General features: G+C 35.2%; 3 protein-coding genes across 3 annotated transcripts in view; all 3 read left to right on the forward strand.

Annotated features, from left to right (window-relative positions):
* LOC127987694 (uncharacterized) overlaps positions 1-18,329 on the forward strand; it is a 2,462,016-nt gene that overhangs the window by 1,452,009 nt on the left and 991,678 nt on the right. The window lies entirely within an intron of this gene.
* On the forward strand, positions 911-5,599 carry LOC127987743 (gastrula zinc finger protein XlCGF49.1-like). The gene is made up of 2 exons (XM_052590143.1): positions 911-1,226; positions 3,456-5,599. The coding sequence occupies exons 1-2, from the start codon at positions 1,139-1,141 to the stop codon at positions 4,157-4,159; spliced, it is 792 nt and encodes a 263-aa protein (XP_052446103.1). The 5' UTR covers positions 911-1,138; the 3' UTR covers positions 4,160-5,599.
* Positions 8,340-18,329, forward strand: part of LOC127987716 (protein NLRC3) — a 41,614-nt gene continuing 31,624 nt past the window's right edge. Inside the window, exons 1-2 of the mRNA XM_052590104.1 lie at positions 8,340-8,476; positions 18,049-18,159. Coding sequence (XP_052446064.1) covers positions 18,116-18,159 — 44 coding nt within the window. The 5' untranslated portion in view covers positions 8,340-8,476; positions 18,049-18,115. The remainder of the gene's footprint in view (positions 8,477-18,048; positions 18,160-18,329) is intronic.

An 18,329-nucleotide genomic window follows, 5' to 3' on the forward strand; every position in this document is an offset into this window, starting at 1 on the left:
ATAAAGTTTGCGATTTCTATTTTTAATCACGATTTTGTGGAAGGTGTTACATATATTTATTGCCCAAGGTTCACACATACTCCGTCTGCAGTGCGTATACAGTAAGTTACGTGTACGCGGTTCAGAAGCAGCAACGAGAGCTCATTATTGTAACGCGTAAGCACAATAAAATAATGCACGAGTGCAAATCTATCCGCTCGCACACAGATTTCCTTTGCTCTGTTCACAAAACCAGATGCGCATGCTCAGATCATAGACTGTATAAGGCTCAGAGATACACACTGCCTTACAACGTGTCTCCTCTCGCTCAACCTGCGTCCTGTGCACTCACAACTCTCTCTGTGCTCATGCGCAAGATATTAAATCTTTTCACACTTTTCTATTTATGACCTGTTCTGTTCTCATCTTTTACCGCGTGCAGTGTGAACGCTCTGATCTGTTAACATGGGCTCGAAAAAAAAAAAGGCTAAGCATCACAGACAGAGTGTGTGAACCTGGAGTTAGGCTTATGCCCAGTCTGCTCTGTTCGCGCGCTCCACTTAGGTGCGCTGCATCCTGATTGGTTCAGATAACATACTGCGGGGAGTCAGGGCTGCGGAAAATCGTGCTATAAAGGGATTTAGAAATCGCCCACACTCAAATCGCGATTTTATATAGATTTCAAATTTTAGATTAATCGCACAGCCCTACTGTACTGTAATGGATCTAATATAATGTTACACATCTGATGTTTTCCCCCAACAGTTCCCCAAGCGTTCACTTCAGACAGAGCAGATTATGTGTGAAAACATCGGATATAGGCAACAAATCAGAGCTGGGCATCAAGACCTGGAGTGTAAACAAGGCCTGTTTCGTGTCAATAGATCCTGTTTTCACCTCATTCATTACACTGATGACTTCAGATCTGTTCATTGACACATTAAGATCATTTTATTGCTGTCAACAGACTTAAGCAAACAACGTATGTTTATTCTTTAACTTTTGTAATTCTTACATTGTTTATATTTGGTATCTTTTAATTGTATGTGTTTTTTTCCTATAATCCTCTGCCTGAATATTAATGAGAGTAAAGATTGATAATAATGGATAAAGGGTTTATTGCTTTTTTCCAGCTAACAAGTACGAGGATCAGAGCATCATGAAGAAGAGACAGAGTGTATTAAAGGACAAAGAGAACATGAGAGATCTAGAACCCTGCAGAACCAAACACACTGAAGAACAAACAGGTTGGTGTTTACTCTTCATCTTTTTTATCAATGAGGCTGAAGAACCATTAGGTTATAAAGCAGTTCAATTGTTTACTTTCTGTAGATTGGAGAGAAAAAATTACGCACTTCTCACAAAAAAATAGGGATATTCAAACTTTTGGTGAAATTTATGGAAGATGTAAAAAGTTCACCCTACAGTGATATTATATCATGAAAGTATGGTGTATTTAAGTAGAAGCATGCAATGGTGATTTCTTTATCTCAATTAAAACTGAAGCTATCAACAGTGGAGGGAATACAAGAACAGAAGTCAATGTCTCTTGTCATGTGTCCTTGAGCATCAATTACAGCTTGACCACGATGCCTCATGCTGTTCACAAGTTGACTTACTGTCTGCTGAAACATGGCATTGCACTCTTCTTGAAGGGCTGTCCTCAGGTCATTGAGGTTCTGGGGTGCAGGGTTACGACCCTCTACACCACGACTCCACTGATCTCATTGGTTTTCTATGGGATTCAGGGCTGGAGAAAGTGCAGGACACTCAGTTTGAAGCACCTCAGCCTCCAGCAGCTGTTCCCTGATGATGTGATCTCGATGAGCTGGGACATTGTCATCCTCACAGGTCGTCTAGCTGATGATTCGAATGGTCTGACGTGACACTCGTGTGTCTGGAGTGGAGTGTAGGGCTGGGCGATATGGCTGAAAACTGTTTCATCATATGAGTGTTTCATTTCAGTCGATATCGATAATTATTGATATTTTTCTGACCTATTTAAAATAAGGACCAGGAGAAATATATATTGCATTTAAACATTTTATTTTAGACTTAACCTTCCTCTGATCAAAATGCCCTCAGTTATTAAAACAGAAATGTCAACAACCATGGAAAACTCAAATAATAAAAATGTAAACATAAGTCTAAAGTAACATTTAAGGTGCAAAATGAAAGAGAATGTAAGAAATGCCTAATAAAGTGTAAAAAAATAGTGGAAAGTGTTAAATATAAACACAGAGAAACCTGAGAATTTAGCACAACTTTAGTGTTAGGAAGTTCACTAGCTGTTCACCTTCTGAGGAATAAATTGTTTTAAAATATGTGCAGTATTTTGTAAACATAAATAAAACTGATGTAGACTGAGATACATCTCTAATATAAAAAACAAACCTGATACAGTACATTAACATTGTTTGAAATATAAAACCTTCAGAAATATGAAAAAGTAACTCTTCAGGTTATTCTTACTCTAATCATTAATCATACTTGAAATTGAACTATTGTGGCTGGGATGCACAAGTACGTTTTCGCCAGCAGAGACAATCTGGAGAAGTTGTGTTCATGTAGCCTCCACCAGTCCAGAGGGTTAGACTCACTGTCTGCATGAGAGCACATCAGGTACATTTACAGCTCACTCTCCACTTTTTGCTTTTCAGTGAGAAGCAAAGCATCATCTTCTCGGCACTGTTTTTTGAAAAAGCTGCTTCTTAACACCCAATGGCACAGGTGGTCCACTGACAGCTCCTCTTCTGCAGCTTGGTCTGCTGCTCCCTGAGAAGGCCTTGCCTGTGATTGGCCCTGGTCTTCATCTATGGGGACAGCTTATTTCTCATCGAGGTCATAATTTTTGTCTTCAGCTCTTTCATGAGCTGAGTGTCCCCCTCATTAACTTTCAGCAAACTAAAGTGAAACAAAGGGGGAGCACAGGCCTCACGTACGAGACAGCCACATATGACTTGGCAACACTGGTTCAGGTGGAGCGGCAGTTACTACACAGAGCCGTAGTCTACCGAAAACTAACACAAAATCGTTTTCAAAATCGACAAAGTATCGCCTGCGATTTTAACATCAATTTTGTGTAGAATGTCAGTGAATTATGGCTCGGTGTAGTAAATGCCAACCGGTGTTGCCAAGTCTGTGGTGGTTTATCTTGTCCGCGGGTCAAAGCGACCCCAATACAAATAATGTGATATTTAGCCCCTAAAATGTGAATTTTACCAAGCAACCCTGCTAAAAAAACGTGTATTTTAACCCCGGGAAGCAATTTTTTAATCGGGGAACCTTCTGGAAGCGCGATTGGGCTAGTTTTGGACTAGTTTTGAGAAGCAACTTAGCAGGATTTGTTGTGAAAACCTGGCAACCCTGATCTGAACGCACGTGCTGGAGATATACTTCTAATTACAGGAGTGTCTTTACTGAGCCCTAGTAGCCTCTCAAAGTATCTGTATTGCAGTTTTTTACTTTTATTTCAGACCTGATGGAGGAGAATGAGGAGAGTGACGAGCAGAAGCATCATCATGGTACAACGAGAGAAAAAACTTGCTCACAGACCAAAAGAGTTTATTTACGGAAAAGAAGAAATAAGAAAGGTTTCACCTGCACTCAGTGTGGAAAGAGTTTGACATACAAACACAACCTCAATGTTCACATGAAGATCCACACTGGAGAGAAACCGTTCACATGTGATCAGTGCGGGAAGAGTTTCACACACAAAGTAACCCTTCAGCAACACATGATCCTCCACACTGGAGAGAAACTGTATGAATGTGACCAGTGTGGAAAAACATTTTCATGGGCTTCAGGCCTGAAGCAGCACATGAAAGTTCATACAAAGGAGAAACCACATTCATGTTCTTTCTGTGGAAAAAGTTTTTCACAACTGAACAATTTAAAAGTTCATCAGAAGAGACACACTGGTGTGAAAGATTACATGTGCTTTGAGTGTGAGAAGACGTTTACTACGGTTGCACAACTGAAGCTGCACAAGAGGATCCACACTGGAGAGAAACCTTACATGTGTTCATACTGTGAGAAGAGATTCAATCAGTCAGTACATCTGAGAAGACATGAGAGGATCCACACCGGAGAGAAACCGTATCACTGCACTGCATGCGGGAAGAGTTTCCGTCATTCATCAACTTTTTGTTTGCATATGAAAAACAAACACAGTAAGTAGATCATAGATCCAGCACTTTCAAATCTTAGTTTTCAACTTCGCCAAATGTGGCACTCTAATGCATTGAGTAATAATATCTGTCCTAACCAGCAACAGGACAAGGAAACAACATCTAAAGTTTTCACCGTAGATAAAGTTCAAGATCAGCAGTTTCATCTGTGAGATCCAGATCAACTCAAAGATGGACCAGATCTGATAGTTTCACTGTTGTAAAACATTACACTTTATTACAGGTTGAATCTTATGTTCAGTTCTCTTATAATGCTTATTTATCAATTTTTTTAAGTTTAGGCTTTTATGAAAGAAGATTTTTAAGTCCAAACTGTTGTTCAGAATGCATTATTTTTAACTTGTTTTTATTCTTCAACTTAAAGTGTAGTTAGAAAATACAGATGTAAAGTATGTTGCTGTAACTTTGCTGTTGGCCGTTTCTTCAGTTTTATTTTCGGGAGATAATTTGGTTTTCTTATAAGTCCATACAAATCTGTATGGTTTGTTTCCATTTTTACTTGTTTTGTTGTCTGCTGATTTGAATTCTGTAATTTTGGTTACATTTAAAAGCCATATTAATTGGATTTTGTGGATTTAGCTGAACTAATGTATCTGGCTGGTTATGGAATCGTCTGGTGATTATTATCACCAAAAGAGGGCACTGACAACTTCACTGATTACATTACATGATTACATTTTTGAATTGTGGATTCGTAAAGTCATCATTTTGTTTTATTATGTTCTGTCTGCTAGTTGCAGTATTTACTGTTTCATAGCCTGACTTTTGATGAACTGTATTAAAACTAGGGTCAGTTTCACCCACAAACATAATTATTATGAATTCTAATATTAGTATATGGAAGTTGGAACCAACAAACAATTAAAAACAAAAAACAAATATATGGTCCTTGTTTTCATTTATTTATAGATAACCACAAGTGAGATTTCAATTGAAGTTTCATTAATAAAATAGAAACTAGCCTATTATGTGATTTTGGCAGCTGGGACTTGAATAGAAGATTTATTGCAAAGGGACAAGACTTTTTCGACAACAACTGTAAGATATAATTCTTTCTTTTATGATTGTTTGGTAGGCCACTGATTTGCCAATTTGTTGAAATTGAGATTCATACATCATCTGAAAGCTGAATAAATCATCTTTCCATTGATGTATGGTTTGTTAGGAGGACAGTATTTGGCCGAGATACAATTATTTGAAAATCTGGAATCTGAGGGTGCAAAAAAGTCAAAATACTGAGAAAATTGTCTTAAAGTTCTCCAAATGAATTCTTAACGATGCATATTACTTATCAAAAATTAAGTTTTGATATATTATGTTAGGAAATTTACAAAATATCTTCATGGTTTTGTGCTCCAGGGTCACATTTGTTAGAAAGTCTTTATTTTTGGTTATATTATATGCAACGTTAGTTCACTAGATGTAGCCAGGGTTTGACATTAACTTTTTTGGACACCAGACACTATAGATAATAATTTTCTGAATTTACAAGCCTGGACTGTCGTTGCATTCAGATGCATTTACAGACAGTTTAGTTTAGCTAAAATATAGCACAAATGCATTTACAACAATAATGTTGTGAGCTATTTTTATAAAATAATACAATTGTATATACTTACAAATAGTTGTCAGCAAGTGTATTGATTACTGAGTCATTGAAGCATGCCTTTAAACAATTTGTTCATAGGGCTAATTCAAGAATGTAGCAAGTGCCTCTCTTTATGAATTGAACACTGAATTATTGACCCAAATTCAGTAGCAAAACACTGCTGCGCGACTGTCCTGCTGTGATCTTTGTGTGCAACTATTTTAGCCAAATCGAGCAAAAACAGTCAAGGTTGACAAAATATCCTTTCAATAAATTCAGATATTGAACTAAAATATATTAAGTAAGCTACTAGTTTCGACTCTTAAAAAACTACAGGGTTGGTTTAATTTTCCTTTACTGTCTTCTGTAGAGAACTGTGCGATTGCAGAATAAAAAAAAAAAAACTTTAGTTTTACTGGCTAAGTGACTCTCTCGTTTATCAATCTCTTTATTCAATGGACATTTAAATATATTTATGAGTGTAAATATGATTTCGGAGGGATTTGATTTGCCTGACTGAAGGAAACAAGATGATAAGCAAATTTTTTTTATGGATCAAAAGAAGAATCTCCCGCTGTTTAAACTGTAGGCCTACACTTCAGCGGCAAGAAATTAATGTAATGATATCCTACTTTAAAAGGGGGGTACAATGGTGTTTCGTGTTTTCAGAGTTGTTCACAGTGTTAAAGAGATGGATTCTCATGCTAAACATGGCCAAGTTTTTCTTAAGACAATTATGTTCATGCAAGTAACGTTACTGGGCTGTGTACAAGTTAAATGTAGGTTAAACTGTAAATCCGTCAGTCTTTCAGTTTCCTTCACTGGCAGAGCATGCATGTACTTTATCAATTCATATGGCATGCTATTTTAGGTTAAATAATGTTCTAAATGCTTCCAGATAGACAAAGTTACATGTTAATGGAGAAATATGTCTGAATCAGTTTCTTTTCACATTATAAATAATAAATAGTCAGATAAGTTCTTAACAAGTGTAAATGTATTCTAATGTACAATATTACACTGTTCATTTTAAGATGCCTTATTACTCATATTACTCATTCAAAATTTTTACAAATGTAATGCTCAAATAAAAGTTGTAAAAATACAAATGTATTTAATAATCAGATTAAATACCACATTTACTTATTTAACCTGTTAGCCAGCACCCCCATTATTGGACTCACAGATGAAAGTGCTCTACCTAACTTATAATTGTAATGGTTTCCTACTTCAGTGTGTTATAAACATAATTGTGGTGTCTTTAGAAATAAGACACTTTGAAATTTACTTTTTATCAACCACATTTGATAATGCTCAAACATATTAAAAAGTTATAGACACTGAAGTGCCTTGATTTTTTTTTACCACTCTTAAATATTTTTTTATTTGATATAAAAATACATGAAATGAGTCCTGGAGCAATCTAGAAAAGTAATGGGTTGAAAGCCACGTCTCATGAGTTTCTGTTTCAAATCTGAATAAAATATCATGAAAAATGAGACTCCTGCAAATATTTTTATGAGACTATGTCTACACACCCCACCCCCCAAATATAAGAAAATATATTTCCCAATAGTATTGAAGGCTTCTACAAACTATTTAGTCAGTAAACATACCACTGCATAGTTTTTTTTTTTTTTCAATTATAAAACATTAGACAGAAACTTAAGTCTGTTATTGTTTTGTTGTATCTGTTGTCTAGGCAACAATGCAGCCTGGGTGAAAACGTAACCAAACAGTTTTTGTTGTAATGTTTTATTTCAATGAAACAAATGTACTGTATTTTAGTTTCAGTTTATAACATATGGGTTTTTTTAATATAAAACTATGCAGATGGCGCTCTGTGGCGCAGCAGAATTTTGAACAGCGTTCTGAGTCGTAGCTGGGCACAGCGGACAGACGTCGAATGGCGCTGCCTGTGTGTGTACAGTCATAGAGAATAATGTGCTCGAATTTTAAAGACGTGGCGAGACGCGACGCGGCGCTGCGCTTCTCATCCCGTCTGCGACCCCCTTTAGACATCATATAAGTGATTTATTTGAGCACTAGAAAAATACAATAAGAATAATTTGAGTAAGAAAAATTAAAAAAGATTTAACTTTGTTTACCAATTACAGAACATCCTCCTGAGATTGCTAGAAATGCATATTTTACAATGAATCACGATGCAAATAAGTGCTGATGTGCTGATGGCCACTTATACAGCGAGCTGATTTGGGCTGATTTGCACTCAAACAGATGGTTATCATGCAGATACATACACATTCAACATAAAACACACTCTCACATATATAAAAACTGTTGAAAAATTAAAAGAAACAAAGGAAAATGCGATCGCTGTAAGTTCCGCCTTCATCAGCTGACAGGTGCATCAGAGCGCGTCATCAGCTCCCAGGAGTGAGCGCCAAATTCAAATAAACTATCTTCCGCCTATTTTTCATTCATTCTTTTTTCCTGTGTATCGCCTCATTCTGTTTGTGACACTGTACGCTGCAAAACCATGCCGTTTTTTACTACCAAGACACAGTTTCCGATCGTGAGTTATTGCATAACGGATGCAAACAATTCTGTCGCTGAAGAACTGAAACGTAAACAACGTTATTGCTTCGTTGGACTACACGTGCTTCATGAGATGTCGTTCAGTGGACCCTTACCTTCCTAACTAAACCGGGATTTACAGCTGTGGATGTGTTTATGACTCGTTATTACGACGGATCTGGTATGTACAGCGTTTCTAATGTTCACATTTGTATGTGTACTCCTTACACAAATGTAGAAAATACAGCCTTTATAAGCTTTCCATTGAAAAACAGCGATCTGTCGTCGATGCTTGAGGCTTAGATCTTTATAATGATACATAGTTTGTCAAGATTAAATTTGTCCCGTTTCATTTAAACTTCTTATGTAATGTTCCTGTAAATAAAGAAGTGTGTTGTGAGTGATCTGAAGAGATTATTACATGGCAGTATATTTGTAGCATATTTTTTTTGTGTATTGATTGCTTGGGAACTCAAAGATTCAGCACTAGTTATATTCTTCATCATTTGTTCCTCTGAACTCTCATGATCTTGATCTGATTGTCATGTCCAGGTCATGATGAGCATCTGATCGTCTTCAGAGACACAAAGATCTCAGTGTTGAGCTGTTCATCTGCAGTCTCACAAACAGAGGTAAGACTGAGTCTGCTTTCAGAGAATCATTTTAAACACTGCTGCACTTTCAGAGGATTGCTGTGGGGAAAAACACAACCTTAACAAACTGTGTTTTATATTTACAAATGATTTACAGAACTTCAGAGCTTCATAACTTCTACTCAAAAATAACACTGGTATTTTAAAAGAAGCCAATAGATGATAAATATCTCAGAATCAAAAACCAAAATCATCATTTACAGTCAATTTACAGTCGCTCTTCAGCACTAGATATGTCCTTAAGTCAATTATTATTTCAAACACTCATAAAAAAATGTTTCTTTATAGGTTAGCTCATTTCTCAATCGATATGTATTCAGTGCCCCTGACTATCACTCTATTCACTTTCAAGGTATTTTACTGTTTAGTTTTGGAGAAAGTCCATTCAAGCTCTTACACCATGCCTCATTCTCAAGCACTATATACATTATACACACAATGACTTCTTGCATTTGACCTTTTACTGTCATTTAATGTAGTGTAGAGGTGCTCCGATCACGATCGGCCGATCGTTATGCGTATCTCCTCAGTAAAGCCGGTTTTCTAATCAGCTGTTAATTCCATCAGGTGCGTGATTTCACATAGAGTAGCTGTTAATACACAGAGCCGTTGTTAATAGAGAAGATGCGCAAATCACGTTAATTTTCAGCGTTTATTGGCCCATCTTCTCAGTTAACAACGGCTCTGTGTAGTAACAGCTGCTCTATGTGAAATCACACACCTGATGGAATTAACCGCTGATTAGAAAACCGGCTTTACTGACGAAATGCGCATTAACGATCGGCCGATCGTGATCGGAGCACCCCTAATGTAGTGAATACCTTCTGATTATGTTCTGAACTGATTATGTTCATCATCCATTTGAGAAGTCATTATTTTTGTGCTTACGAATTCCTCACCATCAGTTACATTTATTATATCTATGTTTTATAGCCCAGGCAGTGTTGTGTTTGGTTATGGGTTTATATATATAACCTTATTCTTCAGTCTATTAAATAAAAATGCTCCGCTGGAAATCCTCACTTCTCATCCTTGACTGAATCATCACAATTATATGGTATTATGATGAACTGTTGAATTATCTATTTAAATTAAAGAGATTGGGAAACACAGTTGATAACAGAAAGAAAAATAAAAGTGATGCAGTGTCATTACTGTGACTTTCAATCTTTTAATACATCCTTGCTGAATAAAAGTAATAATTTCTTTTAAAAAGTCCATTCATGCTAACAGCAAACCTTTAAATGGTACTATAGTTCAATGCTAATAGCATTTAAATATCAAATGCTCTGCAATTTCTTTCCAGAAGGGATAACGAGAGCTTGTGGAGAGAACTGGACTCATTGAAACAGAAATATCAGCAGCAGCACAAAATCAAACGTAAGGTAAATGGAAACACATCTGTAAACCATCAAAATAATACCAGTTTATGTCAATAATAAATCCTTTTTTAGTAATAACTATACAAACTTCTATCCTATGTCTCTCTTTTTCAGATTATAACGTTCATCATCAACATCCTTCAGTCAAATGGGATAAAATGTTGCAAAAGAACAGGAAGTTTGTTCACCTAAAGCACAAAGACTCTGACACAAAAAGAGAAACCAGACACAGGTACACACACATGCACACACGCTTCCCTCTCACACACATGTACGAACCACAGGAATCCAGAGCTTCCTCTTCTGGTTTGTTGCAGTTACACCGCAGAAGAGCCTGAAATAAACTGCAGAGAGGGAGCAGGAGAGCTGTGATAGTGGAGAGTTTTCAGATATATCACCATCCTTCAGCAACACTACACTGCCTTTAGAGCGCTCTTTTCTCATTTAAAACTCGAATGCATCTGATATTGTGCTGTGGTGTTTGATAGTAAAAGAAGTATCTGAAACAGACAACTGTTGATAGTTCTGCCATTTAATGAAAGGATCAGTATCATTATACACCAAGTTGATATATGTCAATAGTAATTGATGTAAATCATGTACATTTTCTGTTGTGATTTTTATCCATCAGTGAACTCTAAACTCTAACTCTAGTGATTTCACAACAAACTTTAGTCTATTAGCAGAATTGACCATGTAGGGTGAAGCAATAGACCAAAATGACTGAAAACACTTTGAATCATATGTCAGTGTTTTAAAAAATTCAGTAAATGACGGAAATGTTTCTGTTAATGCAACTTCTGCAATAAATGCAGTTTTAAAGTCAGCATTTTTATGTGGGAGGCTTGCCAAGATGATTTTATTTAAATATGCTGCATACTCTGCCACCAAATGTCTAAATAAGTAATAACTAATATATTAATAATAGAGCTAATGTGGCAATTAAAGTTACTTAAGAGCATGATATGCTATTGATGCACTCTCTCTCTCTCTCTCTCTCTCTCTCTCTCTATATATATATATATATATATATATATATACACACACACACACACAGTGCTGAATGAACATTTTTGAACCCTTTACAATTTCCTATATTACTGCATAAATATGATCAATATGTGTTACACATAAATATCTAACACTGGGTCATTTTCCTCAAATAAATGACAGAAAATATCTTTGTCTCATTTGTTTGATTGGGTTTTCTTTGTCTACTTTCAGGAATCGTGTGATAATCTGATGATGTTATGGGTCATATTTATGCAGAAATGTAGAAAATTGCAAAGGTATAACAAACTTTAAATCAGCACTGTGTGTGTGTATGTGTCACATATATATTAGTTCAACACATTAGCTCTATTATTAATATATTAGTTATTACTTATTTAGACATTTGGTGGCGGAGTATGCAGCAGATTCTCTGCTAAATAAAACAATCTTGGCAAGCCTCCCACACAAAAATGCTGACTTTAAAACTGCATTTATTGCAGAAGTTGCATTAACAGAAACATTTCCATCATATACTGATTTATTTTAAAACACTGACAGATGATTCAAAGTGCTTTCTGTCAGTTTGGTCTATTGCTTCACCCTACATGGTAAATTCTGCTGATAGACTAAAGTTTGTTGTGAAATCACTAGAGTTAGAGTTTAGAGTTCACTGATGGATAAAAACTACAACAGAAAATTTATGATTTACATCATTTACAATTGACATATATCAAATAGCCTCTGAAGAAATATCTGATGATGTTTTGGTTCATATTTATGCAGAAATATAGAAAATTGTGATATACAGTATACATTGTGTGTGTGTGTGTGTGTGTGTGTGTGTGTGTATATATATATATATATATATATATATATATATATATATATATATATATATATAAGTTTGTAACACTTAAAACATTGAAAATGTCACAAAAAGAAATAAACTAAATATTAACTCATCATATCTCCCACATATGATGCCAGGGGCGCAACTATCCAGTGTTAGAGGGGTATGCAGAAACACATTTTGAAATAATAAATGTTTATTTTAAAGTATATCAGCCTGCCATAATTATGGTATATATGTACATGCACATAATTATTATTATTATTTTTATTTATCTAACTATGAGCTACAGCAAAAATAAATACAATAGAGTAACGATTATTAGAAGTAAACTTGATTTTTAGTTTCTTTTTAGTTTTTTTAGTGATGTCTAGCATTAGTTTTTAGGTACAGAAATTGAATAAAGTAATCAAATGTAAAACAGAATTTCATATTTGACTGAATAAATTAAAGATTGTTCTTTATTAAACTTACAGAAGCTTTTAAATCAAGAGCACTGAGTGATTTCTTTGTTGTTGCTGTTCGATCTATCTATCTATATATATATATATATAATATTCATAATCAGTTCATCTTTAGTAGTAAATTACTCCACTGGCATAAAGATACGGTCACCAACTATGATAGCATATTAGTCTTGAGACAAAACATGGATTACAGTGATTTCTGATGTGAATAAGTTATTCTGCTGTTGATTGCACTTCTTGTACTTTATTGTCTAATTAAGGTCAGAATATAGGCTATAATTTAATTCCTTAAACATATTAGTATAGTTTATTGTAGGTTTCTGATATGTGTGTTTTCATGTAAATGTTTAATGTCTACTCTCTTTCGAACACACATTTAGCAGTCAGTTGTGTTTATAACAGACAATCAGCAGAACGTGGCTTCTCTTGAACATATGTCAGCACACACAGCAGATATTTAGGTTGGAAAAGGCAAGACCAAAACAGATCTAAAACAACAAGCGCATGACCCTGTCCAAGATGATGATGCTTTTAGTTGCTCTTTTCCTTGGGAACATTCCTTCATTTGCTTTCTCTACACCATCCCAGCCACGTAAGTATTTTACAACTGCACTATTTTGAAATGTAATGTTTTTTTTTTTTTTTCCTTTAGTTTGATTGGATTTTTTTTTTTTTTCTTCCTCTTCTTGTGGTTTAATATGCTCTTTAAAACTATGGAAGTATGTGGTTCTACAGCAGTTAAGATGTTAAAATCTAATATGTTAACATATATATGTCTCCCGATGGCAATCATTTAAACAGCAGAAGTGATACTCCTCAGGAAATTGTGAAATTTTCCAGTAACCCGTCGCCTGAAGAGTTGACAATATTCAGATGCTTATTTTCCAGAAAGGCTTCTCTGTGGCCGTGATGTGCTCACGCAACCAAAGACAGTTTGACACAACTTGAGCTTACAACACTTTCAGTTCAGTGATGGTGTTAACGTGGGCTGTGTGTTCCCCTACAAAACAGCACAACGGTTTAATACATTAGAAACACGGCTGTACAGTGACGATGGAGGTTTGGTGACAGAGCAGGAGCATAATCTCAAATCATATGGTATTAGAAATGATTCATATTTATTATGACTTGACCATAATTGACCAGTTGATGAATTAAACTTTATATACTGTGTTGCTAATCAGTGAAGCTTTCCCCTCCGATCAACCTGTCTGTGGTGGAGAAAAAAGACACTGAACTGTGGCTATACTGGGATTTTACAAAGAACAGCGGCTGCTTTGAGAGTGAAGTTCGTTACAGGACAGACAACAATGTGTGGAAGGTAGGACATTTGTTTTATGAAACTAAACCTACCACATTTGAAGAACATCACATGGACATTGTATAGGTATTAATTTCATATGGCTTAATGATTTATGTACTTTATGAAACGTACTGATACTGAAATCACATTAAAATAAATGTACAAAAGTGGTTTTATATACACAGGAAGCATTTTGAATGCAACTAAAGTGACTAATGTTTTTGAAATTAAATAATACTTCAGTTAATTTAAAAATTGTATTTAAAAATTATTATTATTATTATTTTGCTATTTAAAGATTAGTGTTACACTGAATGGCTTTTTGGTAAAAATCTGTACTAAACTATTATTGCTGTGATGCTTGAATGCTCTTTTCATATTTATTCATCTCCAAACAACACCAAAGCATCTATTGCAAGTCTTTAAATCAAGGTTTTAGACTTGCACATCGACTGGTTGCAGCGGCGGACTGGGGTTAAAAAGTGCACACACTACACCAAATCCACCAGCTCATTATGACGGAGCATTATCATTGTTTATTAAATTGAAATTCTTATTTGATTAACATTAATGGGATTCTCCAAAATTAAAATTGTGTCATTAATCACGTATCCCCATGTCGTTCCAAAGCCGTAAAAGCTCTGTTCCTCTTTAGAACACAATTGAAGATATTTTCATTAAATGATTATTATTGTTTGGGATTTAAGACAAGTCTGGGACTGTCCTAAATTTAAGAAGTTATTTACGATGATTTTTAAAAAGATTATTTTCAAGAATTTGAATTCCTCTTAGGTTTTGTCTTAAGAACAATCTTAAGAAAAAAGATAAGAGTATTCTTAAGAAGAATTTTTGGGGAATACAAAATATTGGTAACTTTTTTCTAAAGTTAAAAAAATGAGAAGAAAACGGCAGTTAAGAAGAAATTTCTTCTTAAGAATGCTTTGTGAATCCAGCCCTGGGAGGACTGAGATTGTCCCATAGACTGCCAAGTAAATAACAGTGTCAAGGTCCAGAAAAGGTATGAAAGTCATCATTAGAATACTCCATCTGCCATCAGACGTGCAATCTGGGTTATATGAAGCGATGGGGACACTTTTTGTAAATTAAGAAAACAAAAATAACGACTTTATTCAGTAATTCATTTATCAACAGGCAATATCACCGTATGCTGCATATGATTTTCTGTATCATCCGCGCCACAAGGATGTGCTGTTTTATTTCAAATGAAAGCTAAAAACATGTAGAAACTGTGCAACAACTTTGACAAAAGAATTACTGAATAAAGTCATTATTTTTGTTGTCTTAGTTTATAAAAAGTGTTCACATCACTTCATATAACCCAGATTGCACTTCTGATGGCAGATGGAGTATTCTGATGATGACTTTCATACCTTTTCTAGACCTTTACACTGTTATTTATTTGGCAGTCTATGGGAGAGTCTCAATCCTTCCGGTTTTCATCTAAAATATCTTAAATTGTGTTCTGAAGATGAAGAAAGCTTTTACAGGTTTGGAACAACGTGTATTGTACCTTTCTATTGGTCTTCGGAAGTCATTATAATATGCTGATTTGCTGTTCAATGAACATTTCTGATTATTTTCAATGTTTAAAACAATTGTGCTGCTTTATATTTTATGGGTAAATTAATAATTTTATTTAACAAGGTTGCATTAAATAAATTTCAGTGACCGTAAAGATATTTATAGGCTACTTATAGATTATTTATATTTCAAATAAATGTTGTTCTTTACCAAATAAAGTTTCACAGTCTCCACAAAAATATTAATCAAAAACAGTTTTCAGTTGGCCTATTGGTAATAATAAGAACCATCAGTAATAACTGATCACAAATAATAACTGAAAATAATTAAGTCTCCACCTATCGGCTTAATGATGTTACATGTGGAATAATACATTCAGTACAAATTCCACAAATAATAATAATAGAGTCATTAGCATTTTTAAAAATGAACTTGTTACTATGCCATATGTTATATCTTGTTGGAGCTGTTTATTAAATGTTAAAGTGATTTGCTGAGATAACATAAAGTCCCAGTGCTTGACGACTAGACTAATGAATTTCAAAGACCATGTTGTGCAAATTGTTCTTGTAATGCATTCTCAACCTGTGGTCGTCTGACAACCAAATTCAAAACGGCAAAGTTTACATCTCTCTTCCCTAGAACACCACTCCAGGCCCCAGGACCTCCTTCAGTTTGCCTTTTCCCTCCAAAAAACGCTATGAGTTCAAGGTCAGGGCTCGTATACAGTCCTCCTGTGGAGAGTCCAAGTTTTGGAGTGACTGTAGTGAGCCTGTCTACTGGGGATCTTAAAAGACCTACGACACCTCAGGTAACTTATGTCCGTATTACACACACACACACACACACACACAAACACATGTTTGTTTTTGTGAAAAGTGGGGACATCCCATAGGCGTAATGGTTTTTATAATGTAGAAACTGTATATTCTATCGCCATTCACCAACCCTACACCTAACCCTAACCCTCACAGGAAACTTTGTGCATTTTTACTTTCTCAAAAAAACCTCATTGTGTATGATTTATAAGCATTTCGAAAAATGGGGACATGGGTTATGTCCTCATAAGTCACCCTTTCCTTGTAATACCTGTGTCATACCCATGTCATTATACAAAGTTGTGTCCTGATATGTCACAAAAACAAGAGCACACACACACACACACACACACACACACTATCATTCTCATTCTCACACTTTCTCATAAAAAGCACTTACTAATAAAAAGCTTTCCTTAATAGGTTTGTCCATTCTTCCAATTGATTCAAGTTCACAGTCACCCTGACTAGTACCATTTAAATTTTCAAGTAATTTTACTGTATAGTTTTGGAGAAAATTAATGACAAAATCACTCTAAAAACAAAGTGCATTTCTAGCATTTGCACCATTACCCATTTTCAAACACTCATTTTTTTTTTTAGGTTTACTCATTCTTTCAAGTGATTCCTGTTCACAGTCACCCTGACTATTACTGTAATAATTTTCAAATATTTTTATAAGTGATTTATTTGAGCACTAGAAAAATACAATAAGAATAATTTGAGTAAGAAAAATAAAAAAAGATTTAACTTTGTTTACCAATTACAGAACATCCTCCTGAGATTGCTAGAAATGCATATTTTACAATGAATCACGATGTAAATAAGTGCTGATGTGCTGATGGCCACTTATACAGCGAGCTGATTTGGGCTGATTTGCACTCAAACAGATGGTTATCATGCAGATACATACACATTCAACATAAATAACACTCTCACATATATAAAAACTGTTGAAAAATTAAAAGAAACAAAGGAAATGCGATCGCTGTAAGTTCCGCCTCCATCAGCTGACAGGTGCGTCAGAGCGCGTCACATATGCTCCCAGGAGGGAGCGCCAAATTCAAATAAACTATCTTCCGCCTATTTTTCATTCATTCTTTTTTACGGTGGATCGCCTCATTCTGTTAGTGAGACTGTACGCTGCAAGACCATGCCGTGTTTTTACTACCAAGACACAGTCTTCGATCGTGAGTTATAGCATAACGGATGCAAACAATTCTGTCGCTGAAGAACTGAAACGTAAACAAAGGAATTATGATCCATATTACAACGTTATTGCTGAGATTATGAGATTTCGTTCAGTGGACCCTTACCTTTCTAACTAAACCGGGATTTACAGCTGTGGGTGTGTTTATGTCTCGTTATTACGACGGATCTGGTATGTACAGCGTTTCTAATGTTCATAATGTACTCCTTACACAAATGTAGCAAACACAGTCTTTATAAGCTTTCCATTGAAAAACAGCGATCTGTCGTCGATGCTTGAGGCTTAGATCTTTATAATGATACATAGTTTGTCAAGATTAAATTTGTCCCGTTTCATTTAAACTTCTTATGTAATGTTCCTGTAAATAAAGAAGTGTGTTGTGAGTGATCTGAAGAGATTATTACATGGCAGTATATTTGTAGCATATTTTTTTTGTGTATTGATTGCTTGGGAACTCAAAGATTCAGCACTAGTTATATTCTTCATCATTTGTTCCTCTGAACTCTCATGATCTTGATCTGATTGTCATGTCCAGGTCATGATGAGCATCTGATCGTCTTCAGAGACACAAAGATCTCAGTGTTGAGCTGTTCATCTGCAGTATGTCAGAGAAGAGAGGAAAGATGAGTCTCTCACACAAACAGAGGTAAGACTGAGTCTGTTTTCAGAGAATCATTTTAAACACTGCTGCACTTTCAGAGGATTGCTGTGGGGAAAAACACAACCTTAACAAACTGTGTTTTATATTTAGAAATGATTTACAGAACTTCAGAGCTTCATAACTTTTACTCAAAAATAACACTGGTATTTTAAAAG

The sequence above is a fragment of the Carassius gibelio genome, chromosome B22 (genome assembly GCF_023724105.1).
Source record: "Carassius gibelio isolate Cgi1373 ecotype wild population from Czech Republic chromosome B22, carGib1.2-hapl.c, whole genome shotgun sequence".
NCBI lineage: Eukaryota > Metazoa > Chordata > Actinopteri > Cypriniformes > Cyprinidae > Carassius > Carassius gibelio.

Excerpts from the sequence above, each read along its gene's own strand:
- LOC127987743 (XM_052590143.1), top strand. The coding sequence starts at position 1,139 with ATGAAGAAGAGACAGAGTGTATTAAAGGACAAAGAGAACATGAGAGAT. Across the intron at positions 1,227-3,455 it reads ACACACTGAAGAACAAACAG|ACCTGATGGAGGAGAATGAG; the intron begins GTTGGTGTTTAC and ends CTTTTATTTCAG.